This window comes from Sardina pilchardus, chromosome 1, assembly GCF_963854185.1.
Source record: "Sardina pilchardus chromosome 1, fSarPil1.1, whole genome shotgun sequence".
Classification (NCBI taxonomy): Eukaryota; Metazoa; Chordata; class Actinopteri; order Clupeiformes; family Clupeidae; genus Sardina; species Sardina pilchardus.
The window spans coordinates 8,124,021-8,134,553 of NC_084994.1; the positions used below are offsets into that span (position 1 = coordinate 8,124,021).

At 42.1% G+C, this 10,533-nt stretch overlaps 1 protein-coding gene across 1 annotated transcript in view; it reads right to left on the bottom strand.

Annotated features, from left to right (window-relative positions):
- Positions 1-9,891, bottom strand: part of LOC134085889 (NACHT, LRR and PYD domains-containing protein 3-like) — an 18,223-nt gene extending 8,332 nt beyond the window's left edge. The window contains exons 1-5 of the mRNA XM_062539987.1: positions 9,780-9,891; positions 9,477-9,593; positions 8,581-8,694; positions 4,428-4,526; positions 471-2,345 (exon numbers count right to left, since the gene is read on the bottom strand). Of these exons, the coding sequence (XP_062395971.1) occupies positions 471-2,345; positions 4,428-4,526; positions 8,581-8,694; positions 9,477-9,593; positions 9,780-9,823 (2,249 nt within the window). The 5' untranslated portion in view covers positions 9,824-9,891. The remainder of the gene's footprint in view (positions 1-470; positions 2,346-4,427; positions 4,527-8,580; positions 8,695-9,476; positions 9,594-9,779) is intronic.
- Between the last annotated feature and the right edge of the window lie 642 nt (positions 9,892-10,533).

A 10,533-nucleotide genomic window follows, 5' to 3' on the forward strand; every position in this document is an offset into this window, starting at 1 on the left:
AAGCAGCTGTGTTAAGTGAGTTGTGCGCATGTGAAAAAAAAAGAATAGTCAACAGTTTCCCCCTTTTTTACGTGCAGAAACTTCATCTGTTAGTGTAGCATGGAATTGGTGTACCTGTAATTAGAAATCTATGAACTTGTAACCTCTGTGTTGTATTTGCAAGGCAGAAAAAAATATATAATTCTATGACACACATTTGTGACTTTTGTGCACAAGAGCACAACTCATTTTCTTTGCACTTTGCACCTGATTTACCTCCATAGTTCCTTCTTTTGCAAAGTACATGCGGCAATAAAACTTGAAACTTGAACTTGGAAGGCTGTCCTTCTCTCTTTCTCTCTCTCCTATCAACAGTGCAGCCTTGTTCAGCACACACACACACACACACATACACACACGCACGCACGCACGCACGCACGCACGCACGCACGCACGCACGCACACACACACACACACACTATATTACTTACAGAGCTGATTTGACTCCTGGCAGCACCTTCTGAAGAACTTCATCTGGACTGAGGAGTTCAGTCTGATCTTCCTCTGGAGTCTTAATGTACCTCTGCAGGTCAAACTGAGGCAGCTGCTCCTCTGACACCTGAAACTTAAATGTCCGAGTCTTCCACTGTCCTGGTAAGAGCATCTCTACATGCAGATCTACTGAGCTCTCTTTGTGTTCCACTACAGCATGGTGATTCAGCTCATTCAGACAGTAGAACAGGTTGATCCTTCTGTCTGAGCTACTCTGATCTCTGATCTTCTGTTTGACATACTGCACTGTTTGCTCTGAGCTATCTGATTGGCTGCTACTCTGTGGCAGTAGGTGCTTTAAGAGATTCTGATTGGACTCCAGCGAGAGGCCCAGAAGGAAGCGGAGGAAAAGGTCCAGATGTCCATTCTTACTCTGTAAGGCCAGGTCCACTGCAGTCTTGTGTAGAGCATAAAGTGTTGCAGCTCTGAACAGAGCAGAGAGCTGAGAGGTTTGTTGTTGGTCAGGCATGTTTCTCTGTCTGTTGCTGAAACAGAGGAACACATACAGAGCTGCAAGAAACTCCTGGATGCTCAGATGCACAAAGCTGAACATCTTCCCCTGGTACAGCCCAGCCTCCTCTCTGAAGATCTGAGTACACACTCCTGAGTACACCGATGCTTCTGTGATGTCAATGCCACACTCTCTCAGGTCTTCCTCATAGAAGATCAGATACCCTTTCTCCAGCTGCTGGAAAGCCAGTTTCCCCAGTTTGAAAATCACCTCTTTATCTGTCTCTTTTCTCTCTGTGTACTTGACATGTTTTATGCCTGTCTGCATCATCAGGAAGTGTGTGTACATTTGAGTCAGAGTCCTTGGCATTTCTACTTTTTCTGATTCTTTTGATGTTTTCTCTACAACAGTGGCTGAAATCCAGCAGAAGACTGGAATGTGGCACATGATGTAGAGACTCCTGGATGACTTCAGGTGTGTGATGGTTTTGCTGAACAGGTTCTCATCACTGATTTTCTTCTTGAAGTACTCATATTTCTGTGGGTCGTTAAATCCCCTTATTTCTGTCACCTGGTCCACACACTTATGAGGCTTATGAGGGAGCTGATTGGCTGCTGCTGGTCGGGTGGTGATCCAGAGGAGAGCAGAAGGAAACAGATTCCCCTTGATGAGGTTTGTCAGCAGCACGTCCACTGAGGCTGGCTCTGTCACATCACAACAGGTTGGGTTGGAGCAGAAATCTAGAGGAAGTCGACACTCATCCAGACCATCAAAGATGAACACGACTCTGTGTGCTGAACTGGTGAAGACTCTGGGATCTTTGATTTCTGGGAAAAAGTGCTGAATAAGATCCACCAGACTGAGTTTCTTCTCCTTCATCAGGTTCAGCTCCCGGAAAGGAAGAGGAAATATGAAGTGGATATCCTGATTAGCTGTTCCTTCAGCCCAGTCCACAATGAACTTCTGCACAGAGACGGTTTTTCCAATGCCAGCCACTCCCTTTGTCAGCACTGTTCTGAGGGGTTTGTGTTGTTTGGGGTTAAAGATTCTGCCCTTCTTTTCTGCCTCATCTTTTCTGCGTTTTTCCTCTTCCAAGAAGTGTTCTTTTCTGCTTCTTTCCTCTTCCAGTAAGCGTTTAAAGATGTCACTGCATTTGATTGGTCTGCCTTGTGCTGCTTCTCTCCAGGATGCTCTCTCTATCTGTCTGACCTCATGTTCATCATTGACCTCTCCTCCTCCCCCCTCTGTGATGTAGAGGTCTGTGTAGATCTCATGGAGGAGTCTGGTGTCTCCCTGTTGTGTGATTCCCTCAATCAGACACTGAAACTTCTTCTGCAGGTGATATTTGTGGATTTGCTGATATCTGTGTGAAACCCAAAACACTCGATTATAAAATAAATAATTCATCATTCAAACACATTCACACAATGTACTTCAGTGAGCCAGTGTGATGATGAGGGAGGTCTGAGAAAATGACCAAATAAAATAAAATAAAGAATAGAAACACAAAGACGGCAGTGTTTTATATAAAGTGCATCAGTGTGTTACTGGTGATATGAAAGGGTGATTCAAATGGTGCTTGTGTGTTTAGTTTGGTTGCAAGAATTTAGTTTTAGAAAGGAGTGTTATGTTTTGATTGCAGTGTTTCATTTTTACATAGATGTGAGTTGTTTATCCCCAAGTGTTATGTCTTATAGCTGAGTGTAGAGTTTTGACATAATGAGCCGAATGTTGCAAAACGTGTGTAAGCAATAGGCAAAAACTGTAATTATCGAGGCTTTGGTCTACTGTAAGCATTTGATTTTAGTGTGGGCAAAAACTGTAATCAATTATCAGTGTTTCAGACCAGGCAAGCATTTACAGTTTTTGCCTGTTGCTTGAACACTAGACCCATGCTTAGACTAAAGTAACACAACTTGAAGCTTTTGTACCATACCTCACCACATGTACCCATACCTTAAACTAAAGTGCTGCTTTGCACTCTAGTTGCAATTCTACAACACACTTAGGGCCAGATGTACTAACACAGCGCTAACAGCGAGTTTTTGTTAACGCAGAATACGAACGCTGTGCTTGGCTATATTGCGTGGAATTTACTAAGCTGTCACTTCATTACGTTAACTGCGGTCATCCCCGCCCGTTCCCGCCCCCTCTACAACGCTAGTTGCGTGTGCAGAGCTGCTGAACCACAAGCGCAGTTGAATTTGCAATATTAAAAAGAATCCAAGTTTAGCGATCATACATGATACAAAGAGACAGACAGAGTAGGCCTAGAAGTTCTACTAATCCACTTAAAAAAATACTTGTGAACTATTTACTGCAGGTAGACTATACGGATATGACTTACAGTAATGCCTGTCTAACAGAGAAGTGTAGGCTATGTCGTGAAAGAGAAAATACAATTTTAGAGAGGCAAACAAAAGTTAAGGTTGCTTTTGACATAGTATAATGAAGAAAACTGATGCTCTGAATATTGATTCAGCTGACTCTAAACGTTTTTCTAATAGACGCATTTAACCGCAATTTCGATTACACCTGCTTTCAGAAGGCGGAAGTTTTTCAACGCAAAGTAGACATGCGCTGTTTTCATACATAAGGCGGAATACTTAATCAATCACTATTAGCACCTCTCCTCCCCTGTACTTGCGCGTTACACCCATTTTCAGCTGATCCGCCCAGGAATTAATATGCATGACACGGAAAAGCGCAAATAGCCATTCTCAGTTCCCACGGTAGGCAGTCTGCGCGTTTCTCTCATTGCGGCGTGTTTGTACATATCTTCCCCATGTTTATACGCACACGTTACGCCTGAAATGGGCGCAAAACGTTAGTACATCTGGCCCTTACTCCTTTATGCAACACACTTGGTCCTGCATATACACTCTATTTCATACACAAGACACTTCGTTCAAAAATGAAATCTCAGGCCACCATTCGGAAAACACATGTATCCACAATACAAAACACATCGGGCAATTGCAACCACTCAAACACACACTTGAAAGCACTTACTTGCGAAACTGAACACCAATCAGCCAGCCACAAAAAGCCCTAAGTTTAGCCATTGTAAATGGTGATGTGAATGGTATATTTCCCAGTGCTGTGTCATGTTTACTTGTGTGTAGAGTTTTGGCACAAGTAGTGGCACAAGTGAAATGTATTCAAGCAAGGTGTTTTATGAACAGTAGACTAGTGTGTTCCTCCTGATCTGAAAGCATATGCATATGATGCAAGTGTGTTTCATTTTGTCAGTTACATTTTGACAAAGGATTGTTAAGTTTTGATAGCAGAGTTTAGGTACTGATAGTAGAGTTTCAATTTGACATAGATGTGAAAGGTATATTTCCTAGTGTTGTGTTATGTTTACTTGTGTGTAGAGTTTTGGCACAGTGAGCGAAGTTTTCCAAAATGTGTTCAAGCAACGGGCAATAACTGATGATCTTACACTTCAATAGATGAGTCTCTTCCTTTAGGGTTGATTGGAAAATCTTTGGACCAATCATCACTGACTGTAGGTGAGTGGGACCTCATCTTCTCCTTTGGGCTGCAGCAAAAGACGCACACGCACACGCGCACACACACACACACACACACACACACACACACACATCGGTGTATACACAATTAGAAAAGAGGGATGTTGCACCTAAAGCCAGAAAGGCACCCACAAAGAGCAAACTCAAAAGGGGCGTCTCTTCACAAGCGTGTTCACACACCACCTACTGTAGGAATTCAGCTGGATATAATACTTTTAGTTGTCCAATACAGCAGAGACTAATCTTTATGTAGAATCAGAGTGTTTGTTGTGGATCAGAGGATTATTACCTCCGCCAAGGAGGTTATCTTTTCTTCAGGGTTTGTTTGTCTGTCTGTCTGTCTGTCTGTCTGTCTGTCTGTCTGTCTGTTTGTCTGTCTGTTTGTTAGCAAAAAAGTGATGGATGGATTTCGATGAAATTTTCAGGGAATGTCTGAAAAGACCCAAGGAAAAAATTGTGAGTGATCTGTGTCACCGTCTGGAATCAGGACGTGTTTATGTTTTCGCTTGGTGGTGTAATGGCATGGTATGGCCATGTGGTGGCGATCTGAATAGTTTCAGTTCAAATGTATGTCAACCAAGGAAGAAGTAATGATAAAAGTTATCTAGGCTACCTGCATCCTGATCGTTGTGTCCTTAAATACTGTATAGTTAGAGGAAAAATACGTGGTGTCAGAACCTCATAACTAACTACAGAAGGAGTCTGAGGCACAGAGAAGTTTTTTGATGTGGAGTGTGAAAACGGGTGACTGCTAACAACAAGCCAGCGACTAGCAAAAAGCACGCAGTATGAACAACATATTCACCATCACACGACCGGGACCGTTCAACTTCCAACCAAGATCGTGGCCCGCATGGATAAAAAGAAATAATAAAAAACGCTTCAGAATGGCTTGTTTGATAGAAGGCGGAGGTCTGCACTGTCTGAGTGCTTTTCTAGTGTTGGTATTCTATAAGGCGGTAATGGGGAGCTTTGTCAGGTTTGGGATGTCAGGTTTGGCAACCTCACTGTGCAACTGAAACACAAGCTCCGCTGTCTGATTCACAGTGAAGGTGATGGGTAGGAGGGAGTACCAGTCCCTTCAGTCTTTATATGATCAGTCTGTTGTAGGGATGCACCGATCCGATATTTGGATCGGATATCGGCCCCGATATGAACAAAATAGCTGGATCGGGGATCGGAAAAAATGAGCAGATCCATGGGCCGATCCGAATTTAATTTAGTTTAAAAAAAAAAGGCTGAGCCATGACGCGCAACCAGCCATTTAGCGCCACTGTAGCAGCAGCTCACTGCTGCAGGTTAGAGCACTGTGTGCTCTGAGTGTCTAAATTCATGGATGGGATAAATACCAATACCAAATTGATGTCATAGAATCAAAAGAATATCTATACTAACCACCATTTGTCATAGATTAATTACGATCTTCATGTGTTTTGTTGGATTTAGGCAACATGTTTAATGTGTAACAGTCAACACAAAATAGGCTACTCAAACTAAACACATTATCATTTTCATCGCATCTGTATAAACTGTTCTTGGTATCAAGACATGCAAATGTTCAAATTGGCTGTTAAAAACTTCTCATTTATTAGATAAAACGTACAACTTCTACCGTTTACCACCATTCAAACTCCGTGTGAACTAATTAGTTTACCGTGGGGAAACTGAAGGACTGTACCACTATGAGTAAATAGAGGGGTTTCGCGGGTGACACCATTTTGGCAGGGGTGTTTCAATGTATGTCACTAATATGGGATTTTTATCTGCAAAATTGTTTTGATGGGAGAAAATTATGCATTTGTTGAGTTTCATGTCAGCTAGTTAGATTTATTATTTAGTAATAACTGTGAACTTCAATTTGAGTGCTGTTCCAAGTTGCTGCTGGTGCACAGCTGTTTATTTTTAATACTAGTAATATAATCAATAAAGATGATGATAATAATAATAATAATACATTGCGTTTATATCTAAGTGTTATTTTGTTAGATTTTTTTAGGAAAGTAATGTTTAGCTAGGAAAAGAATGTTTAAGTCAAGCCTGATGCCTTTAGTCTTTTCCACATGGTGAGGTATACAGTTTATTAATTAACAATGGTATCGGATCGGTATTGGATATCGACCGATACGCAGAGCCTAGGCATCGGTATCGAGACTGAAAAAGTCGGATCGGTGCATCCCTAGTCTGTTGTTAGGCTCAGAGGATACTGACTGACCCATCACATAGCCTATGAACTTCTGCTCTCAGGTAGGCAGGGCTGTACGCTTAGCTTTTTCATCAGGAGCACAGGTGCTCCTGAATGAAAAAATTTGGGAGCACAGAGAAAAATTTAGGAGCACTAAGAAATTTCCTTGAAAACCTCATGCCTTAAGCAGGATACAGATCATTCACAGCAGTGGCAATCCTAGTCTCTGCTCAAACCCTCCACACACACAGAAAATGGCTTGTCTTGTTTCTATTTCATATTTTGAATTCAGAATTTGTATACATTTTGTTAACAATTTATAGCATTTGCAATATCTTGAATACTTCATATTGATTACACTTGTCAGTTAATGATATTGCAGTGGTGGTGTGTAGGTCTAATTGAATGTCTGTCACTTTAAGTAGGTACCGTACTGAACATACGTAATTAGATTTCATTCGGTTTTAGGAAAATACTAGTCACGCATAGTTCAAGGATACATGTTTTCATTAAATAACAAGAATGTTAAAAAAAACGAATAAAGGTAAAGACAAATATTTCTGGTGTAATAGAAAAGATGAGTGTCCAGCAATGTTAACTTCTATGATTTAGGTAGCCTACCGTGGCATGGTAGGCCTATTGTGAGTTGTCCCTTTCACTTTTTCCTTGGTCATGTTGGCTGGGTGCTTAACCTACTCTTACTTAACTTACCATGACTTGTCTTGGAGTTTGGTATAGGCTATCTGTTACTGTATATCCAATGAGTGACAACCAGTGCTTAAAAAAAACGTTACGGTATTCTCCTGATAATGTTAGTGGAATGGATTTAATGTGAACGTAGCCTACAAAGACGCAGAGTGGATATGATACAGCGCACATTTACGATGAAAATGTTCCGCCTTTTTGAAGCAGGTGTAGCACCGAATCGTGGTTAAATCCATAATTTAGACGACAGAATCAGTAGGATACCATTTTTGTTTCAAGTCCCAGGCCTATGTCAAATGCAGGCTCGGGTGAAGCTGGGAGGAATTTAACACCTACGGTTTCCACACCGTGTTTATCAACCGTGATAATAATATTTTAAATGAACACGGTAATATAGTCAACATGTGTAGCCTATCATAGTTCACCGTTTCACCGGTAATCGCTACATATAGTCACCAACTGATAAGGAACAGATTTAAGAAAAAGAATGGATTTGGAGTGACATTTCTTGCGTGTGTGTGTGCAGCGCGAGATTGATGCTGAAAGCTTGAGTGTCCAGCCAGGTGCAAGAGTTGTCAACTCCAGAGCTGTCAACTCTGAAATGTGTATACAGATGCGCGAAAATTGTACTAAACTTTGATCCACTTGGTGTTGATTCATTTTAGGAGCAAAATGCGAATGAAAGGGTTGAAATCAGTATTCGCACGTGTGGGACAATAAAAAAAATTCAACTCGCACTAATACATATTTACTCGCATTTGCGACGACCTGCTCGCAGCGTACAGCCCTGCAGGTAGGTAAATGATACAGAGTCCCACACTGCAAACTGAACCGCTTTAAAAGGTCATTTGTGTCTACCTCTATCAAACCTTTAAATGAGGCTGCCTGGGGCAGTAGTCATTGTGTAATGGGGGGGGGGGGATAAATGTCCTTGGCAATTTAATGTGGCATCTCTTTTGCAAAACTAAAATGCTGCATTCAGCCAGTTTACCCAAATAATCCCAGTTTAATCACTTAGGAAATACCCCTCAGATTATTCCCCTGAGTTTAATTAATTGTGTTTTCATTTGGTGATCTGAGCTTTTGAATAAAATCATTGATGCTTACTAAAATAGCCTCTTCCTCCTGCACACAAAGTATCTTCTGGAGATCTCAAATCTCAGATTGAAACTCACCTCTGACCAGGAACACCTCCTCCTGCAAATGTCCCTGGTGGCTCCATGGACCTGTCACTCTTCATGGACACACAGCTGGGTACAGGAGAGAGTGATCTGTTCTGCTGCATGGTGCTGTATTTTTATAATTGGTAATGGTGCCAATTGTTTTTCACACAAACATAGAGAGAGAGAAAGAGAGTCTGTTAACACATGCACACACGCATGCATGCTTGCACACACACTCGGCCGCACGCACGCACGCACGCACGCACGCACGCACGCACGCACGCACGCACGCACGCACGCACGCACGCACGCACGCACGCACACACACACACACACACACACACACACACACACACACACACACACACACACACACACACACACACACACACACACACACACACACACACACACACACACACACTATTCAAGCTTAGTTCGGGACCAGGCTAGCTGCACAGAATAGGACAAAACTTAAACACAAAATCAAAATGCTAAATTCAGCCATGTCACCCGATAATCCCAGTTTAATCCCTTATCTAGGTTTATGAAATACCCCTCTGGTTATTCCCCTTAGTTCGCAAGATAACTCAAAATGTTATGGATGGATTTCGGGGATGGTCTGACATCTCCCAAGGAAGAAATTATTACATGGCAGAGGTCTGCGCTCTCTGAGTGCTTTTCTAGTTATTTTTGTTTTCATTTGGTGATCTGAGCTTTTCCGATGAAGAAAATCATTGATATTTTTGCCAAAAGAGCTTTTTCTGCCTGCATGTACACACACATACTGTACACATACACACACACACATGCACACACACACACACACACACACACACACACACACACACACACACACACACACACACACACAGTATCTTCTGGAGAAATCTCAGATTGAAACTCACCTCTGACCAGCAGGAACACCTCCTCCTGCAAATGTCCCTGGTGGCTCCATGGACCGGTCACTCTTCATGGACACACAACTCGGTACAGGAGAGTGTGCTCTGTTCTGCTGCACAGCGCTGTACTTCACAAACACACACACAGACAGAGGAGAGAGAGACATAAAGAGAGAGAGAGAGAGAGAGAGAGATGTGTGTCTTACTGTATACTGCGTATTGGCAACATGGTGATACTACGACAGTTACTACTTAAATGATACATACAGATGTTCTCCAAATGATGGACGGATTCTGCATAGCCCTTACCCCACAGGCTCACAGTCATGCTCCTCTTCTTCACAGGAACTCATGTTAGGCCAACACGCCCCTTTTCCTGGGACCTCCTGATCTTACACTGGACAATGAGAGAGAAAGATCAACATACACAGATCACACAGCACTAACACCAGCCTACACATGGACAAAATGGATACATCACACAGTAATAGGAGGACACACATGCACACAGATCACACAGCACTAACACCAGCCTACACTTGGACACAATGGACACATCACAGTAATGGGACACACATGCACATCTGTTCTGCAACCAAATGTGTAAGAATGAAAAACATAAAAAAAAAAATTAAAAAAAAACAGTATGTTGGAATTAGAGACACTAAGTCAGAGTGGAAGATTATTATTATTATTATTATTAATATTAAAAGACACAAACAAGCAGACAGGGGAGTAAACATGAGCTCCTTAGTGGAGCTTATACATGATTATAAAATGGAGATTCAGACAGTATGGCGAGTGAGAGAACAGCCTAAACGTACTAAAAAGGAACACATAAAAGTGAAAAAATTCCACAGTTATTACATGGCGTAGCTACACTGACACTGCACTGTGGAAACCACAATTATTTATGCAAGAAGCTCGAGTGGCAGGTATGTGAATTATTTCTATACAAACACAGACACACAGTGTGTTACAGAGCTGATGTGACCACTAGTAGGCGGTGGGCCGAGTCTCCCTATAGGGAGGGAAAGTAATCTCATCGCCACCTGGTGGTTGC